The 20,688-nt window shown below is 46.7% G+C and overlaps 1 protein-coding gene across 4 annotated transcripts in view; it reads right to left on the bottom strand.

Annotated features, from left to right (window-relative positions):
- Positions 1 to 1,238: 1,238 nt before the first annotated feature.
- The window catches only part of LOC1273013 (uncharacterized), a 37,683-nt gene continuing 18,233 nt past the window's right edge, over positions 1,239 to 20,688 (bottom strand). For all 4 annotated transcript variants that reach the window (XM_061646829.1, XM_061646827.1, XM_061646828.1 and 1 more), the window contains 8 exons: positions 10,816 to 11,550; positions 10,547 to 10,721; positions 9,384 to 10,453; positions 8,552 to 9,276; positions 8,250 to 8,446; positions 7,967 to 8,094; positions 6,817 to 7,874; positions 1,239 to 6,734 (listed from right to left, as the gene is read on the bottom strand). In XM_061646829.1, coding sequence (XP_061502813.1) covers positions 5,808 to 6,734; positions 6,817 to 7,874; positions 7,967 to 8,094; positions 8,250 to 8,446; positions 8,552 to 9,276; positions 9,384 to 10,453; positions 10,547 to 10,721; positions 10,816 to 11,550 — 5,015 coding nt within the window. In that variant the 3' untranslated portion in view covers positions 1,239 to 5,807. The remainder of the gene's footprint in view (positions 6,735 to 6,816; positions 7,875 to 7,966; positions 8,095 to 8,249; positions 8,447 to 8,551; positions 9,277 to 9,383; positions 10,454 to 10,546; positions 10,722 to 10,815; positions 11,551 to 20,688) is intronic.

The raw sequence follows: 20,688 nt of genomic DNA on the forward strand, positions 1-20,688 counted from the left end.
ACTATGAAAGAATGAATTTCTATCTTTTCTTCAAATACTCAACCCAAATTCATTCAATTTCTATTTAAAAAAAAAGTATTCTCAACCTTTCCACGTTTTCCAAATACACATACTACATCCCCCGATTTACTTGGTACTAATGTCTAATTTTTATTCCTTCGAGATTTGTTTGAATTCTCAATTCACATGTTTTTTGCCTTTGTTTTTATAATAATAATAATAATAATAATAATAATAAATCGTTAATAAATTTAAAACTTAAAAGTAAGCTTACGAACAAAATGCTTGATTTTGTCATTGATGTGAGGTAGATAACAAGTATTATTATTAGTATTACATTATTACCGCTTCGCTTTGCCGCCTGGTGCCGCGCAGAGAGAGTACACAGAGAGGAGTAGTACAACATCATCATTAGACACACACACGCACACGCTTGTGGGCTCCCTTTTCGAAGCTGCCTTTCCAGAGCGTATACGCGTACCACACACAAAGCACAAACCGGTGCCGGTCGGGTCGGTACAGCAGCGCAAAACGCATGTGCATGTATATATTATATATCATGATATAGCAATATATAACGTAGTATAAATTTGCAAACGAGATTTACCAAAAAAAAATAATCAAAATTTTCCTCTGAGCGAACATTCTTCCGGTTTAGCGTAATGCCCCCCCACCCCATCCGCCCACCGTCTCCTCGTGTACTACTTCTCTTCTCTTTGTGATTGTGATTCTCCATCCACCTTGATGTATACATTATCATGTGTTACTTGATTGGGGGAAAGACGGAACAAGTGGAACAATCGTTTTTGTTTCTTTTTCGTATTAAATTAAAATAAAATAAAAATACCACTTCAAAACAAAAAAAGAAACAATAAAATGGAATGTTGTGTTGTTGTGTTTGGTTGGCTTGACGGCAGGAAGTGGTGATGGTGGTGGGGAAGGAAGGTGCCTGGTTTGTATATAGGAATAAACTCGGGATCTCTGATACTATTCACAATATTCGCATATTTTTAAGATCAAGAAATTTGCATACCTTTTCTTTGTCTTGTTTGTTTGTTTGTTTTGTTAAAGAATTCCTGTAAATGTAGCGCCTCCGTCGCTTTGCTTCTCTCTCTTTCACTCTGTTTCTGTTCTCTTTTCTGTACTTTTCTCTCTATTTCTCTGCCAGTTTCCCTTTCTTTAATACGTTTGTCACAATCCTTTGTATACTCTCTGGTTCAGGTATTAATAGTATTTCATTTTTGTTTTCTCTCTCTCTCTCTCTCTCTCTCTCTCTCTCTCTCTTTCTCTCTCTTCTTTTTAACGTCCCTTTTATCCCATCTTGCATGTTGTATGTGCGCGTCAATCGTTCATTACCCTTCTTTAACAGCGTGTTTCGTTTTCTTGCTTGTTTGTTAACACATAATTTTGAATGTTAGATATGTTCTCTGTTTAACATCATTTGTGGGGGGAGGGGAGGGGTGTGTATTAGCGGGGTAAAACGAGGGCTCGTGCCTTTGTCGATTATCGGCTTTTCTTGGCGGAAAACCCGATGGAAAGAACGTTGGACAAAAGCAGACCCCACACCACGCGGTTGAGAATAAATAACTGTGTATTATCCTGTTTGTGAGCAGTTTGTGTGTGTGTGTGTGTATATGTGACTTTGTTTGTTTGTTTGTTCGGTTTTTGGTACATGTTGTCAGTATGCTCCTATGACATGCATCTGCTACAAAACAGATACAATCCTTCTATTGCTTTTAGGTTTGTTTGTTTGTTTGTTTTGTTTTTGTTTGCTGTTTCCTCCAACGACACGAGGGATACCACCCATTTAGGACGCGTTAATAAATAAATAATAATAGATTAACACAATACTATTTCACGCACGGTAGAGGAGCTTGTGGCTTGTGTATGTAACGCGAGCCTGCGACAGAGCCTGCGAACACACACACACGCGCACAATAATCCATAGATAGAGGAGGAGGTGCAGTTTTTTTTTTTTTAACGGATAATACAGAAAAATACAACTTAAAAAATGGTAACTTTGCAGCGGATTGTGGAAAGTGTGCAGCCAATTTGCCGATGGAATTATGTACGTATGTGGTAAGGGTTTTTGTTTGCTTCTTCCTCTACTTCTTCTTCTTCTTCTTTTTCTTACGTTTGTGTCGTACACTACCTGTTGAGGAGGCATTTCTTAATGGAAATAAAATGTTGCCTCCTTAGATTTCTTACATCTGCCCTACTTACTTCTATCTCTCTCTCTCTCTCTCTCTCTTGCTTTTGCTACTTTCATCAACACACGGAAATAGGATTGACGGTTCGAGTTTTAGCAGTGTACAGTGTATACAGTAAGCAGTTAAGCCATGCCTTTGCAAAACGCAATCTTCTTATCCAATAGGGAAGAGCGAAATAAATTAGATTGGAATTTGAATTTGAAAACATTTTCCTATTGGAAATTGGACACAAACCGAAAGCACGTGGTGTAAGTCCTCGGCCGTGTTAGAATTGATGACGAATTTGCATCACTATCCACAAAAGCACACATCCTTAATTTGTCTCTCTCTCTAGAAAAGGTTCTCATTCACATTGTTTGTGTTTTGAACATACTTTAAATAAAAAAAAATGCAACAAAACACACTTTTCTCGTATCGGAACATATAAACACTCTAGTACAAGATGCTTCCTGATTCATTCCATTTTTTCCAGCAACTGCTGCTCTTTGCGTTGTTTGCCGTTAATCAGCTCGTTTGTTTTTCTTCTCTATTGTGCAATTGTTGTGTAAATTAGTAAGCCCCGGGTAAGCCCTTAAGGTGAAAGTTTGGATAAAAGCATTGGTAAAACTCACAATTTAATTAGCAATATAGCAATATGCAAGATCAAACCAATATTAATAATGTACTTTAAAGAGAGAGAGAGAGCTAACTGAAACATACAGTGCATGTTTGGAAAGTCCCTCGTTATCGTGAGTGCGTTCTACTGTGTGCGATTTCCGCATATTGTATTATCGCTTGTTATGCACTCAAGGCACACCACCGTCCAAAAGTTGTCGTTAATGCCAAACACGCCCGGGAGATTTGTTTTTTTTTTTCTTCTTCTGCAGATAGTGATTCAAACAATGATTCAAACAAATCAATCAGAACAAAGGAAGTATGACGAACTTTACGAGTTTGAATTTGGTTGTCATACGTTGATCCTAGGCTTTTCTTATAGTTTTTTTTTCTTCTTTTTGTTACACAACAAGCTGCACCACAATACCTTATTACATGGAGCACATGGGGTAGCACAGATCATTGCAGATCTGTAATTTGTTTTGGGTGTGTGTGAGTGTGTGTTTGTGCTTCTGTGCTTTACTGCACACTAGCACTGTTCTTACAACTGTATTAATCATCTCATTACTCCTCTTCGCTCTTCCTCTGCTTGTAGGGCTATAGTATAATATAGAATTTTTCATGTTCACATTATTATGCATCGCTAAGGTTATGATGTACTTACTTACTACTATTTATAAGTCAGGTACCCAGATTATTCTTATTTCATTATATCGTCGGTCAATTTTACTGTTTTTTTTTGTTGTTGTTGTTTTGTTTTTGTTTTCTTCTTTTCTACTCCGTTTTGTGTTCTGCATTGGCATACGTTTTGTTTTCGTTTTCTATCCCCACCCAAATGATGGAGAAGTGTATGGTTCACTATTTGTGTATTTGCTATTTGTTTTTGAGTGTGTGTGTGTGTGTGTGATTTTTTAAACTATTACAAGACTGATTCTACTCTGTTCTATACCATATTATTTTCACTTCCTTTCTTCATCATACACTTGCAATTAAAATTTGGAAGAACATTTAAACCAAATCATTGGGAGCCCTAAACGGAAATGGAGCAGTGTAACGGCACACGTATCAGAACCATTAGGTTTTGTTGGACACTGTAACTCGTACGCTATGTATATATAGCATAAATAAATATAATAAAGAGGGGGGACAGGCGCGTCATATAAACATTTCGCGTAAAATATATGCTTTGCTCACCCAAGGCCCGTTTTCTTTTTTTGTTCAATACCGCCCAGCGTAAAAAATAGGTGTGTTTGCGAAGATGAAGAAGTACATTAGTGAATAGCGACAGAAACATGGGGAAGAGCGCGTTAGACGGGGGGGGGGGGGGGGGGGGGGCGAACAAGGTGTGAATCTATATATGAAGCTAAATATCTGACTGTAGATTAGCGCACATGTATATATATATTTCCATACCGCTAGGGTGTGTAGTAGTTTGCTCTTTGGTGGGACGATGAGATTATTACACAAGATTATAAAATTAGACCATTAAAATTAGTCCGGCGCTTCCCGATTACATCGTTTCGGCTGCCGTTCCCGTTCGAGGTGTTCGAATGCTCTTACAGTTGCGACTAGTTACCGTTCTTCATTGAAGAATGCAACTAGCCCAGCAGCGGCGCGGGTGCTGCTTTTCTGTAAATCTAAGCGCGCATCGAATGGCTGCTGTAGTAGTGTTATTTGGCAACAAAGTAAAACTTTCAGTTTGCTGTGAGTATATATATATATATTCTACACTTCCCGCATTTCCTTTATGTACTTCTTCACTTCGTATGGAAATTTTAGATCAATGGAATTGGCGCTGGTGGTGGTGGTGTGTGTGTGTGTGTAGAAGAATATGTATTACCGGCATTGTTGTACACAGTACATTAACGCAAGAGAGCATGCATCAAATGGCTTAAGATGAGCCAAACGTCTGATAGTCATGGAGAAATATAGATTAAAAAAAAGCACAAAAATGCGAGTTTTCATAAATAAACAATACTGTAGATCACACTGGTGGTGGAAGCGGATTACTTCGAGTTCACTTTCCACTAGATATTTACTCTTCTGGCTTGTAGTAAAAGTGTAGTAGCAAACAGTTTAAATATGCTGTGTCTTTCAGTGTGTAACGTAAATAGGGAGGGGAAGAGTACGTCAACGAGTGGGGAACACTGTAACTTGTAAAACGTAATGTAACAACAAAATGTACACCCGCGTACCCAGAGCACAGTGGGTCCGTGTTCTTCTACTGCACCTTTCTGTTTGTATGTGGTGTGCTTAAATGCAAATCGTTTCGTTCATAGGAAACATATAGATAATCATATACACGCGCGGCGTGGCGGGAACTGTTAACCTTTGCAAAAAAAAAGAAACAAACTAAAAACACAATCGACCACAACGACACGCAGCGGGGCATTATTGAGTTGGGTGAGCTTAAGGAAACTATGTATAAAAGATAGCGGTAGCGCTTAAGGCAGAACAAACAAACAAAAAAACACATTCAAGATATATAGAAGACTCGTTATAACATCAAATTAAAAATATCACTTAAAGTAGTAATCGAAAATTACGATCAAGCCTCTGCTTCGTTCTACCTGCTACCTACTTCCTACTAAACTACCTTTCCAGCGGCATGCTGATACTAATAAGATGACGAACGATACCACCCCGCGGTACCGTACACAATCCTTTCCTCCCCATTCACCTGACAATGCAACGCGCTCGGGCTGGTGGGGTTATCGCGTTATCATGCCACCAATCAATTGTTGTCGTTGCTCTGCCGAAGCGCAACAGCATATCATATCGTGCATCACCGTGTGATGGCGCACCGTCGCATTAGGAGGGGATGTGTCTGTACGGGGGAAAAGCAGTGTCATCACTGCTCTCTCAAAAACTATAACATAAAACGAATGTACCTGAGAGGCGGCGGAAGTAACTGCTTCCACCACAAGAAGCGGCCATATTATCGGCCCCTTCATTACGGATACTATGCACCCGGTTTGCTGGCGTTGCTGCGTACTGTTCAACCTAGCCGTTTGGACCGATGATGGGTCGTCGAAAATTCCAGCTGGAGGTGTGATTTTGCTGGTGGAGGGGTTTTGTACTGAGGCTGCTTGAATTCAGTAGCGATGATGAATTATCCAGCTCATCATCATCGTCATCATCGTCATCGCCGGCGTCGTCGTCGTTGTCGTCGTCGTCGTGGCCCCGTTTCTCACCTTGATTACGCTTCAGGTTGTAGGTTTGTGGTTTGTGTTTCGCCAAAGCCAATTCCACTCCGTTGCTCGACACGAACGCATTAGCATGGCGATAGTTCTGATTGACTTCATCGTGAGTTTTCGACTGCTGTCGTCGAGTGATACACTCGTGAAGCTTGTTCTCCTGCTCGCTTAAGGTAGGGAGCACCGCAGTGGACTGATCTGTTGGCATCGGTCCCATCAACGGACTCGTTGTATGTTCAGGCACCTCCCGGCATTCCTGCGCGAGCAGTAGCTGCCGGCTATGGTCTCTTTCGTCTTCCCTTTCATCATCACAGTTCGTTGCATAGTCGTAATCATAAATTTCTACTGGGTGTTGGGGTGTTGTTGTTGTTGGTGGTGGTGGTGGTGGTGCGAGTGCTGCTGGTATATCTAACTGCTGTTGCTTCGCTTCTTCTACAATAATGGTGCTTGTGTTACTATCTAAGGTTGTCTCTAATAATCTACGTTGGCTACTATCGAATTCTACTGGAGAGCACTGTTTCAGCACGCCTTGAGAGGAGGCCGGCGATAATGACGACGGGGTGGATGTACACGAGGACGACGGCGACGACGACAACGGTAGGACAGCACAGGGCAGTTTGGACGAGAATGAAAGTGTTGGCGACGATTTGCGTTCACTTGTACGGCGGGTGAGCGTTGCTGAGGTGCTCCCGTTGTTTGAGGTTGTTGCAACAGGCCCATTCGTTGCTAAACACTGCAAAAGAGGAGAGGAAGAGATAGAATTAAATACAATTTACAGCTGCGACATTATGCTTGTGGCAAACAGCAAACACTACCTCCTGATTGACCGGCAAGCAACTGTCACTACTCGTAGCAGCCGCGTCGTTTGCACCGGAAGAACCTTTATCAGTTCCGTCGTAATGACCACCCACTTTTGTCGATGATCGCTGAGGTATATTGGAAACAGTAGGAGCAAATCTTGCATTGCCACAGCTGCTGGTGCTGCTGCTGCTGCTGCTGCTGCCTACACAGTCTAGCCGTTCCTTACCCAACAGCTCTTTGTAGGAAGTAATAACTGTACACGGGCCCGCTTTACTGGCAGCCGTAGAACCTGTTCCGCTCAGAGGTACGTTTGCCGACGGTGCGTGATACGATTTTCGGGGCTGTGGCCGATTCCGCGTTATCAGTGCCGCTACCGGGACCGGATTCGTTTCCGGCATGGTTTGACCGTACGTGTTAATCGCGAGCCCGTTGGCCATTACTGTTCCGTTTGCACGCGCTGGATAGTTGTTGCTGGAGCGGATGAGCGTTTGCATCTCATGCATGTCGTTGTTACACCCCGTTATCATACCCATCATCTGCATCGCGGACGCATCGATCGCAAGATGATGCCGAACATCGCTGCCAGCGGTTGTTACCGGCGCTCGGTTATTAAGTGGAGCGCCAGAGCTGCTGTTCGCTTTTTTGCACGCTTTCCGTCGCAACAGCAGGTAGCAAAATATGCCCATTACCACGAACAGTATCAACACGATCGCTATTAAGTAGAGCTGGAAGAGCCAACGGTCGTTGTATCCGGTCGGGTTTCCAGCACCGTTCCCATCGCCGCCACTTACAACGCCCTCGTAATTTTTCAAATTTAGATAAATCGGTATACCGAGCCCGAATGTGCTTAGTGCGCGGAGCGATATATTGATACGCTCGTCGGACGTTACGTTGGGAAAGGTGAAGCTGATCGCATCGGCCGAAAGGTTCGCCGAATGCTGCACACTATCCTCCGTTATCCATTCCACTAGATAGCCCTGCAGTACACCGTTACGGTTTTCGGGCGGACCCCAAGTTATGCTTATTGTGCCGCCCTTGCGATGAAGCTCGTGATTCGTAACGGGCCCGGGAACTGAATGAAACGTAAAAAAAAAACAACGAAAAAGCATACATTAGTGGGTCGGTCACTTATTAGCCAGAAACATTGCTTAGCCACAGCTTTACCATCGTGCTTTGTTTGAAAGTCCAGAATATCGCTAAGTGCTTCGGTCGATTCGCAGGGCTTCAAAAAAGCTTTATACATAGTAACTGGAACTAAATCCTTCACATTGTAATACGACGCATCCTTTGGGCTGCAAGTGAAAAAAGTGGAATTCAAATCGTTTGTTAGTTGGTCCGTTCCGTACATAGCTTGTGTTCGCTTGTGTGTCTTGCGTATACACTTGTGCACTTTTGATTAAGTGCAGACGGTATAGCGTCGGTACGACCGACATTCATACGGACTCACATCTTCTGACAGTCGAACCGGTTGGATCCTCCGCGCATCGTCACATCGTAGTTGACGTTTTTGTAACACAGCTGCAGGCACCGATTTATCGCTTTAGTGGCAACGAAACGGCTCCAGGTAAACTGTACGCTTCGGGAATCGATGTGACTCGCCTGAAATCTATTGACGGCATCGGTCCGTGGAGCATCGGTATCAATCTAAGATGGGAGAGTTTGTTCAGGACACGTGAGGTTATTTCCGGAATCCGTTTTGGTTTTGCGGTACTAATCATCCAATTAAGCATAGGCCTAATAACTACTTACCACTTTCCACTCGACGTACCGCAAGTCTTGTACCGCTGGTTCACCATCTGCCGCCAACGAACCCAACACACGCACCATCACGCTACGGATGTTTGGCAGCAGAATGCCCGTCACATTGCCTGCCACCTTTACCTGCGTCACCGTGATCTGTTGGTGCGTTTTCCGAGCTTGAGCATCGTCACCGAGGCTTCCTTGGCCGGCGGTCGAAAGTTTCGCTGCTGCCACGGCCGCCTGGATGCTGGACACATTCGAGGATCGAATGTGGTCCGCATTCACTGGAATCGGTACGTCCACATCCATTGCACCACTAGTGGCCAGTGAGTCGAAAATTTGCTTCCGATCCTTGGACAGATCGAACGCGTGCCGATTGCGTCTACCCTCTCGGTGACTCTGGCGCCGGCGGCGGCGTCGTCTTTGATGGGCAAGATTTTCCGCACCCTTGTTACCGTCACTTACCCCCTCTGCTGCGTCGTTCTCGTTCCATAGCCAATCTTGCAATTCCTTGGTTTCTGCCTCAATCTTCCCAAGCAGTGGTTCTACCTCGTCGTGCGACATGTAATCATCTAGCGGGTCGACCGTACCGATGATTTGATTCGTAAAGGTGGTCAAATTGCTGTTCCCACCATGCCGAAGCTGGATGGTGAAAGCGGTCGGCTGTATTCCATCGTGCTTGGGCCACCAGATGAAAATCCCATTGTTAGGAAAGAAGGTCGATAGAATTGGGTCTGGAATGGAATTTAATAAAGAAAATAAAGAAAATTACATGTTTTTAAATCATCAACACTCATCTTAGCTCAAACACTAGCAATGCATTACAACAGCACACACTTACATCCTTGCGATGCGCACCGAATTCCCCGAGACAATCTGGACGGGATCACTTTTTGCATGCCGGGTGCACCGTTGCCGCGCATATTCTCCGTCCCGGAGATGTCGCTCACCGAGCAGGCGCGCAAAAACACGGTATAGTTCCGGAACGGTTCCACCATCTTGCCGCTGATCCGCAGGCTTCCATTGGCCGCCAGGTGCGTCGGAGGCGAGCTGTACCACCGGAACGGATCATCGCTGGCCAGATAGTACATTACATACTCGATATTTGCGCTCACGTGCGGTGGCACGGTAAACGTTAAGTACAGGCTGGTCGTATCCACCGGGTAGCACCGGATGCCATCGAGCCGCTTTGCCTTGTGCCGATACTTCTGACGGTCGCGGATCGTCAGGTAGGACGAGACGGAAACTTCGCCCGCCTCGTTCCGCGCCATACACTGGTACAGCCCTTCGTCCTCCGGGTCGAGCGTGTTGATTTGCAGCATCGGATAGTTGTGGTGCACGATATAGTTGCTGGTAAGTTCGCGCCCATTCTTGTACCAGATGGCGGCCGGCATCGGATTCCCCGTGACGGTACAGTTGAACGCCATCGACGCCACTACCGAGGAGGTGTACGAGGCAATTTTGCTGACAATTGCCGGCGCAACCAGCACGGTCACGTTGAACGCTTGCCGATCGGTGCCGTCCGGCGTTCGGCAGGTGAACGTACCCTCGTGACGCTCGACCGAAACGTTCACGAACGCAACTTGGTGGGTGAAGTTTTCCAGCCGTATGGGGATTTGGCTTTGCCGGGGCGTGAACAGCCACTGCGGTTTGCACGAGTAGCAGGCGCAATGTAGCCGAAGCGTATCGCCAGCACGCACCGACAGGCGCACCGGCTGAAGGGGTGGCAGAAGACGTTTCCCTCTCTCCACCGTAAGGCTACTTGGGGGTGCACTAATCACGGCAAGATTGAAGCTGGTGCTGCGCACATTTTTGGCGACGTAATTATTGGTGGCGTTGCAGCGATAGCGTCCACTGTCCATCAGTTGCACGTCCGTGATGAGCAGACTGCCATTTTGCAGTAGAAAAAATCTACAAAAGCAAGAATGCAGACGGGTAGCACAAAATTGTTTAGGAAATGGTTGCAAAATGCACACACTGTGGATCGAATCAAACAATGCTTACCTGCTGTCTCTTGCGTTGCCAAAATTTGAATGCAGCTGCAGCACAGTTTTGTTCATCGACCAGGTAATATTAGCTGCTGGATAGCTTTGAAACGGGCAGGGAAGGACGGTTGGTTCGTTCGCTCGCACGACGATCGTGTTGTTGGGGAAATTTATCTGATTGTCCCGTTCAAGATCTGTGAAGAGGAAGCACGAAGAAGAAGAAGAAGAAGCCCCAATCGTAAATGATGCATCTTTAAGCCGTCGTATGTGTGTGTGCGCCAAACTTACACGCAATCGAAACGGTACTTTCGGTGGACAGGATCGAGCCCTGGTACCGCTGCTGATGGCTGACAAGCGTGGCCATGCACCGGTAAACGCCCGCCACAATGTTTCCGTTCTGCCGGTTGTACAGGATGCGCAGCGTACCGTTCTCGAACAGCCGGAATCCTTTATGCGTCTGGCGCTGGTTCTGGCTCTGAAAGGAGGTGGTAAGAAACTCCAGCCCATTGCGATACCACACGTACTCAAAGATGCTGCCCGGCGACCCGTAATATTCGCCCCCTCGCCGCTGCGTGTGCACATATCGCTTTCGCCGCCGCCGCCGACGACGCTCCTCCTCCTCCTCCGTGTCGTCGTAGTCTTTGTATTGGCGCGAAAAATGCTGACCGGTCTGCTGCGCCTGCTGCTGTTGCTGCTGCTGCTGCTGGCGATGGTCGCCGTTGGTCAGATCGTTGTTCGTTACCAGCGAAGAAGTGTGGGGCAGAAAGTCATCCTCCATCTCGTCGGTGTCCTCGTCATAACCCTCCTCATCTTCCTCCTCCTCCTCGTCCTCCTCATTGTGCTCGTCCAGATACTCGTCGCCGTAGCTACTGTTCGGTATGTCGTCGGACGTGTCCGGCCCAAGCTCCGCCTGGCAAGGCAGATAGACGGGCGCACTGCGGCTGCCCGTCACGATGACGTGCGACGGCGGTGCGGCTATTAGCCGCAGCCGCTCCGGACCTTCTTCGTTGACAAATGCAAGCACTGGGGAAAAAAGAACGCAAAAAAACGCAAATGTTACAAGGCTGGTATAAACAATTTAAAAAAACCCCTTTATTACATAAAAAAGAGCGAAATATATTTTACCAACTTTAAAAGAACAGCTAATATGTAGGATTAAGCAATGTTTACACTTTTTAACCAGTAGCAATTTCAACTGCACCCGCCTACTGCGATCGCGATGTAAAAATTTAATTGTCAAGAATAAAAAATACAAGAGTTTTGAATTTGCAGTTGGGCGTCGCGCTTAGACGTCAAGATCGCTTCGAACCTGACTAACAATCAACATTACACATCCACAACTCCAAAAGTGCAGCATTATGCATTTATACATTTGTTTTCCCAATTCCAGAAGTGCACTCAAAACGACGGCTGCCGAACGGCTGCCATCTGGCTTGCGTGGCATGCGTGTTTGATTGTTGCTGGTGTTGTTATTAGTGTGCTACACACATGCACACACGCTGCCTGCACTGGCGAGCATGTGCAAGTGTATGTAAGATTCATCCTGACCCACCGCAATCTTTGATCGGTTGTGTGTGTAGCTGCACACAAAGTGATGCTGCATAAATACCGCAAGTGAGCGAGCGCGCGCGAGAGAATCACCGTGCACGTGGTGACGCTGTGTCCCTCCCCCCTTGTTCTTCCTGCCGCACCACCAGGCGTGTCGTCGCACGCTGCCAGTCGCGCATATACAGGGCCTGTTTTGTGCGCGATCATCGGGCCGTTTGTGAAGTGGGGCGCGCGCGCACTGAAACGCAGATGCATTTGCTGTGCATCACACAATTTAGCCACATGTGGAGCGCGCGAGCGAGCCGTGCATGCGCGCGCTCGTGCTCCTATGCACATCAACAGGCTCTTGTTAGCTCTATCTCTCTCTCTCTCTCACACACACACTCTGTCTCTCGTGCTCTCTAATAAAATTGCACCAGAAACTGGTCGATTGATGCGCTACCGCTTTGGTTAAAATCAATCACTTGCCGAAGAAAATCAGAAAGTTGCAATAGAAAAGGGTCAGTATGCATTTAATCAACAATATATATATTTGCTGCATTTCAGCAACGCGTGCGCAAACCGTTTAGGTTGAGTAATGGTATACATACGGATGTACGTAGGATTTAGTTTCTGCGTTTCTGCACCACCGCCCTGGGGCTGTGTCGTTTACATATAACGTGTTTTAATTATGTCGATCAAAACAATCGCTTTTTGTTACGCTTTGCCCCCTGTTGGATGGTTTACAAACGGCACATAAGCGCATGTAATCATGTATGGAAACCAGCGCGGTAACATCAACCGCGCGCTCACACACCGAACGGGCGGCGGATGATCGATGTTCGATCGTTTGCTGGAAGTAAATCAACTGCAGCAGCGCACCGTACCCACCGAACCGGACAGCACAACAAACAAGCGACCGTGTTTATGCTCTGGTACAACATCGTGCGCCCTCAACCTAACATTGCTACATTGCGGGAAATGTGCGGGAAATTGTCTTAATTAAAGGAGAACAGTGACTCGCAGGAATTTCCATCCGCCGCCTATCCGTGCCAAAGCTCGGCTTGCAACTTGTTTTCCAACGCAGCACCACCACTATCATATTTCAGCAATGTTTGAAATAAGTATGCGTGTTTTTTGTTTACTTCTGCCTTTTTAAATTTCCATCATCCGTGTCTAATGAAAGTATCCTTTATACCAGCGCGCGCTCACAAAACACTGCGTTCCTCTTGTTCGACGTGCGGGGGTTCAACAAAATTGAACGCAAATAAATGGACCCGAGAAAGCTGTTTATGATACGTAAACATTATGATTTATTTATTTACTTTATACGCACAACTGTACCGTTGCGGCGTTTGGCTGATCTATTTGGCTGATTGATTGATTTGCGCAAATTGAGCGGTACCGCGCAGGCCGACCGTTGATGGCAGCTGTCACAACACAAGAAAGAAAGCCACAACAGTAATAAACATACAGCACAATTAGTACATACTGTTGGGGGCATGATCTGTTGGAGAGCATCTCTCACAAAAAAATGGTTTAAAAGCATGCCCCGCGCACAAATCTATCCGCGATGAAAATAATTTCAGAAAACCGTAATTTTAATTCACTGAAAAACAAAAGGAAAACTATCATTCAGGCAACAATCAAACAGAAAGGGCAACATCGAAGAAATTACCGTTCTGTGACAAGAATGTTTTTTTTTTTCGTGGGGGATGATCGTGATAAGAATGCAGATGAAAACGAAAACACTTCCCCCTGTGGTGGCTTGACTTGCCAAACGGGCGGTGCGGCGACCATCCATAAGTAATGAGATGTACATGAGGGCAAGTGAGATCCAGACAATCTGCCTTTACAACTAGCCCCATGTCAAGGACAACCGATTTTGGGCAATTTGAATGCATCAGGTACAGAGGCCTAAACGAGAGCTTCTCCCTCCGAGGTTTCGGGGACCATTAAAACATGGCGCGATACACACTTACGTTTTCGGCAAGTCCTGCTAGACCTAACAAATGAAAATCTGTTAGCTTGCGTGTGTGTGTGTGTGTCTGCTAGGCCAGGTTCTGTTCCACTGTCACTGCAAATCATCGCAGTGTTATGAATTATGGAACAGCTGTACTATGTGTCGCCGCCAGCAGAATAGTGTTTCTGTGTCTTGGTTTTTGTCTTGAGCAGAACATCCAATGACAAAAAAAAAATCCACAGTAATGTACCCCAGCTTCGCTAACGATCGTCCAAATATATGCAAAACCACTGCGCACCACCTTCAACGGCACCGTTTCGTGCCCTGCTGCCAAGCCGATCGCAGATGGCGATCTACGCATCGCTGATGTTTTAATGGACAGGATGGGGATGGGTGCGATGTTGCAGCATTAATTAATTAACCCGCAGACACACACACACATTAAAAAAATGCTTTTCTGATAAAGGATTACATATGTTTGTATCATTAGCGGGTTATCAATCGGAGCATTTGTTTTTTTGTGTATGCGCTTTGCGCTAGCCTAAGTTCGTTGCAACAACGTGCTTCGCAAACAGAGCTTTGCTTCTTGCTAATCAACGAATAGAGCGAGAGCCGCCGAGACACAATGCTCGCACACTTAATGACCTTTCTTAGATTCTCTACGGCAACGGCCAAAGACGAAAAGCAAACACAAAAATCCACTTCATCACCACCACCATCATCATCATTATCTCGCACGGGACCAACAAAACTAGAATGCTCCATTATCGTTGAATGTGTTTGCTGCTGCTGCTGCTGCTGCAGGGGGAATTCATTTAAAAACGCGAATTGGAAAACTAGTTTATTTCTCATGATTTGCAGCAGTGGTCTGCTGCTGTTACGATGTTAAGCTTTGTTGTCTGCCCGCGACTGCGACTACGTTCGAAGCTAATATTTAAGTAGAGGAACGAAAGATGAGAAAAAGAATTTAACAAAAAAAAGGATAAAGCTATCCAGTCCCTCCCACAGCACAGCAATTCCTTCTCGCATCTATCCGGTTGAAAATCGGGCTCCTTACGATACGATCGCTGGTACAGTCTAATGTCTCTGCTAACAGATTGAGGCCCGGGCTCTCCGTTTGTCCCCCGCCCCCACCCCCTTCAGGGAAGCCTCCTAGTGCTAGTGCTAGCCCCACATCTCCCGCAGCCTTATGTATTATTGCGTTAGCTGCGACCAATTCTGACCATTTCTCCTTCATTTCACCTCCAAAAGCAAAGTTCCACACCGTGCGCTTATTCATTCGCATTTTTGACGGTTCGCTAGCACATCGGACTGTTTTATCCATTTGTTGGTGGCTTTCAAGCTTAGAGGCACAACCGATGGCAGCAGCAGCAGCAGCTAGAAAACAAAACAACAACAAGACTACGCACATTCCAATGGATGATGGGTTAGAGTATTGCTAGGTTTCGCATGATCCTGCAGCTCCAAACGGACGCTTACAACGAAGCACCGTGAACGAGAGAAAGAAATACGCAAGAGAATGTGCGTGTGTGTGTGTGTGTCGCGCCTGGCATCATCACCGTGGAGGGTGAGGGAGTTGAAGGGAGGCGCCGGCCGCACGAAGAGAATGGTGGAACAAGAAACCCCGTGCAAGAAAAACAGGATTGCGCCATTGCTTCGCTGTGGCTGGGGAAAAAAGAGGAAAGCAACAAAGCAGAAGCGAAAGAAAACGAGCAAAACGGGATCGATCGCACGAAAGAAGTCGCACGCACACGGTGCGAAGAAAAAACCGCAAAGCTCTTGCGGGAGCGCGCGCGAGGCTTTACGCATAATTTATTTGTTCCCCTTTGCTATTTGCTCCCACTTCCCTTCTTTCCCGTGCGTTCAGGGCTGGGAGCGCTGGAGCTTTATCATTAGCACCACAACAACAACAACACCAACAACCACAGCACTGCGCTTACATACTTTGTGTGCCGCACGCTCTACAGCCCCATTGGGCCGGGCAACTGTCTCCTTTGGCTCTTGGTTTGTTCGTTCGTCAAGCACACACACACACACATTGCGTATCCCCCCCCCCCCCCGCTGTACCCGCTGTTCCAACCAGGAAGAAATGGACACTTCATTCATTCGCACAACACACGGATACGGACGCGCAGACGCGGATACGCGCACCAGCAGGGGGAAGGGACCAGCTTCAGGGGAGAAGGGAGGACGACGCACTTAAGCACTCGCAGCAACATCCATTCCACGCATTCCACCAGCAGCCTTCGAGGGGATCGAGCGGGAATGGTGGTGTGAAGTGTGCCGTGCGTTCCCGTCCACCCGGGCGGGTGGGAAGGATTAGAAAAGGAATGATAGACTTCAACGCTCCTATACGCAACGAACGCGCTGCTCCCAGAAACGTTCAAATTCAAACGCTTTTACGCTTACGCACTGTGCTCTTTCCAGCTTCGCTTTTATGGAATGGAGCAGGCCAGCATGGAGTCTACAAAATGGGGAGGGGGGGAAACAAAAGTTTGGCGGCACAAATTGGGCGGCATTCCATAATTAATGTAATGGGTTTTCGAAACGGTAAAACTGGACTGCTGTCCAAAGGTTTGTGAATCAAAGGGCGAGGGTATGGCGGGGGATTCATGCGTAAATCATATAAACGCTTGGGTGGAAAGGAGTGGGGGTGAATTTGTTCGCGAAAATGGTGGAATGTCTCTACGCACACACACACAAAAACCGGCGAAGCTAGCAACCCGAAATGGGCTCTATACGAATGGTAAACCAAACGCAACAGCAGCAGCAACAGCGCCAGAAGGTACGGGAGGCAGAGCACCGGGTCCGACGCGTCCGGTGTGGGAAAAGTGCGTGCGAATGGAAGGTGGCTTCCAAAATAATAAAAAAAAGCTGCCCGACTTCAAACTACCCCATTCCAAACGCACCTTCATCGGTGAGATTTCGGGCGGAAAGGGTTTATTGAACCCGACTGGCCGCGATCGCGGGTGCGTTTTGAGGTCGGGCACAATCAGTTGCGGACTTTTTTTTTTTTTTTGCTTCCACTCCGAAATTCGATTCTCTTGTGTCCAGGTCGGCAGGAATTGGCTGGCTGGCAAATTGATTTAGGCGAAGAAGTAGGCGAAAGCCCGCCGAACACCGCCGCCCAATAGCAACTCAATCCAAACGGACATAGCAGCTATACGCACATCCGGCGCTGGGGGTTTTCGCTATCCGCGTAGCACGATCGAACACGATCGAACCGATATACTCGTGCGCACATTCTTTCCCTCCCTACCATTCACGCAATTAACTTTGCTTTGCCTTGCTGAATCTTTGTTTTCTTACTTTTTCGCCCCGTTTTCGCTCATCATGCGTAAGGGACACACAACGCACAGCACCATCACACGGGCCCGTGAAAACGACCGATGGGAGGAAAGGGGTGTAATGCCAAAAATGTTAAGAGGGCGAAGCGGCCAACCGAACCGCGGAGGAGAACTGCGTGTGACTGTCCTGTTACTCTGTGTGTGTGTGTGTGTGTGTGTGTGTGTGTGTGTGTGTGTGTGTGTGTGTGTGTGTGTGTGTGTGTGTGTGTGTGTGTGTGTGTGTGTGTGTGTGTGTGTGTGTGTGTGTGTGTGTGTGTGTGTGTGTGTGTGTGTGTGTGTGTGTGTGTGTGTGTGTGTGTGTGTGTGTGTGTGTGTGTGTGTGTGTGTGTGTGTGTGTGTGTTTGTGTGTTTGTGTGTGTGTGTATGTGTGACGTAAAGCAAATTGGCTGCCATTTTTCGTTGTGGCGTGGAAAATCCACACCGGAACTGTTCCGTTAAGCCAAAAACAAAAAAAAGAAAGGAAAAAGATTCCACCAAACCACAGCGCGGAAGAAGAAAACACCACGATATAAAAAGCTTAATTTTCTCGCCCATTTTTGTACGCACAATCGTCGTGGTAGGAGAGCAGAATGGTGGCGGGGAGGCGGCGCACGGCGGTGAGTGGTTTACGCACAAAATTCTGCAGCAAATGTATTTGAATTTTCAATTCGCTGCTTAATATGGGAACGGTAGCGTCACCAGTTTTCGGGGTGGCTGAGTGTCCGCCTGAGCGCAAAGCGATTGGCAAGCGCACCAGCACCACCACGTGTCGAACAAATGGGACAGTAGTGCCGGGAGTGGATGTTAATACGCTTCGTAAGCAGGAAATCGGTCACTACGAGCGCGAAACGTTACCTTCTCGAGCGCGCAAACGTACAGAAGTGATGTAACGAGCAACGAGAACAACTGCAAAAAAAAAACACACACACACACACACACACACACACACACACACACACACACAAAACGCAAGATTCTTTTTTACGCACTTTCCTACGCACTTCCTTCGCGCATGATGAAACGCAAATTCTATCGAGTGGAAGCAGATGTGCAGCGTGTGTCTGGGTGAAAGAAAGAACAAACAAAAAAACTAGCCGCACGGTCACACCAAATTTCGCTTGCGTAAATTACTTCCGCAGACCATACACGGCCAAAGGCAGCGCCACTTTTACCGAAACACACATGGTAGAAATTGTTGGAAAAAGAATGTAAAAGTGCTAGCGAAATAGCAATAATAGTTAACACTTCCTGTGTATTGCCCTGGACTGTTCGGTGGTTGTTAGCACTGGACAAGTTTAACAGGAGAGATTTATGTGTATTCTGGTGAGAGCAACCAGTAGAACAATGTGTTTGTAGAAAAAAGAAATGAAATAAAATATGTCGAAAATATGATGTCATTTACACGGACATTAAGGCGGCTTTTGGATAACGTTAGGTTGGACAGCCGTCTGTCTATAGATCTATCGGTGCTTCTTCCGGCGCATCCCAGCGCGGGCAACCAAGGACCTACGTTGTTCCTACTCTTCTGCTCCTGCTAAAATCTATCGTCAAATCCGTGAGGACCTTCTTCATCGACTACAAGCCACCCTCTGATTGAGTTTGTTACGCACTAAGCGTCTGCATCGATAAATGCGCGATAATCTCATTCAGCCGCTCAAGCACTCCATCGCTGTTTAATTATACCGCTTGACGGTCAGAACCTCGAAAGAGTGTACTATGTCTAGGATCCGGAGTAGGATCCTCCCAGATGCCAAACTCTTCTTCGAGGAACCCGATTCCGATTCCGTGTTCGGAATCAATCCCGAAGCTGATTCCGATGCTGGCATCGATTCCGATTCCTGAGTTGACTCCGTAGCAGATTTCGGAGCCTATTCCGGAGTTTGGTGGCCCGTATCTACTATGGGCACTTGCGCGGCTAGGGTCCATATTAGTAATGTGCTCTTTGGAGCGCACCCACCACTCCGATTCGACTCCAGCTATAATTAGTCCGATTCCAACTCCGGCAAAAGTTGGAGTCGTCCGGAGTTGGAGTCGTCCGGAGTCCTTCAGAGTCGTCCGGAGTCGTCCGGAGTCTTCCGGAGTCGTTCGGAGTCTTCCGGAGTCATCCGAAGTCGGCCGGAGTCGTGCGGAGTCGTCCGGAGTCATCCGGAGTTGTTCGGAGTCGCCCGGAATTGCCCGGAGTCGTTCGAAGTCGACCGGAGTCTGAGTCATTCGGAGTAGTCCAGAGTCGATCGGAGTCGACCGGAATTGGAGTCGATCGGAGGCAACAGGAGCCGTCCGATGTAATGTGCTTCAGGAATTTCATTTCGTTGTGTTTTTTGTCTTTCACTTCACGCATGCACTTCGTATATAGGCCTTTGTTTCGAAGGCCAACTCTGGTCGACTCCGAACGACTTCGACTCCAACCGATTCCGGACGACTCCGATCGTCTCTGGACTACTCCGAATTACTCAGACTCCGGTCGACTCCGAATGACTCCGAACGACTCAGGATAATGTTGAGCGGACCTGCCTTCCAGAGTCAATTCCGAAATTATTGGAGTCGGATCGGAGTCTACTCCGGATTTTTGCCAACTTTACCCATCACTAGTCCATATCCAACGGAAGACAAAGCGCTACGTCCTTCGTGATTGGCCGCATCGTCTCGACCACAGGACTTGGTGTTTGCTGCTTGGGATCCCGCCTGTTCGCCGAACGTGTCTAGAACCAGGCTAGCATTTATCACCGGAATCTGAAACGGAACCATCGACTGCGCCGAGCTGCATTCGTAGATTCACCTCTGCGTTTCTGTCAGAATATTCCGTCACCGGCCAATGCTATCGAAGTCCGCTGAAACCCGGACCACGTTTGGCTTTCGCAACCCCATTCTTTGTATGTACCGTTAACTAAATTCAGTTGACGATCTCTACGAGCCTGGAATGACGATAGCAGAGCTGACTTCACACGTTTAAGTGTTCGAAATGCGTCCAATCATAACAATATATAGCCAGATCAAGAGGAACTCGAATCTGTAATCTGCTCTAGCATTGCTGGAGCAAGATTGGTATACTTGATTGCTCCTTAAATTGTACTAATTCACACAAAAGAATCAGTAGAACATACAGGAAGATAATGAACACAATCTTTTACTATTTACTTCCCACCATGAAGAGGGTGATACATAGAAGTATTATTTAATAAAACATTTCAAGCGTAGATCATCACACAAAAGCGGCGTGCAGATCGATTCCCTCTTAATCCGAAAACATCCCATGGTGGCAAACACACGCACACACACTCGTATCGACAAACATTCCAAAAGTGGGAATAGCTCTACGGACAACTTTCCATCCATCCCGGGGTAACA

The sequence above is a fragment of the Anopheles gambiae genome, chromosome 2 (genome assembly GCF_943734735.2).
Source record: "Anopheles gambiae chromosome 2, idAnoGambNW_F1_1, whole genome shotgun sequence".
Classification (NCBI taxonomy): Eukaryota; Metazoa; Arthropoda; class Insecta; order Diptera; family Culicidae; genus Anopheles; species Anopheles gambiae.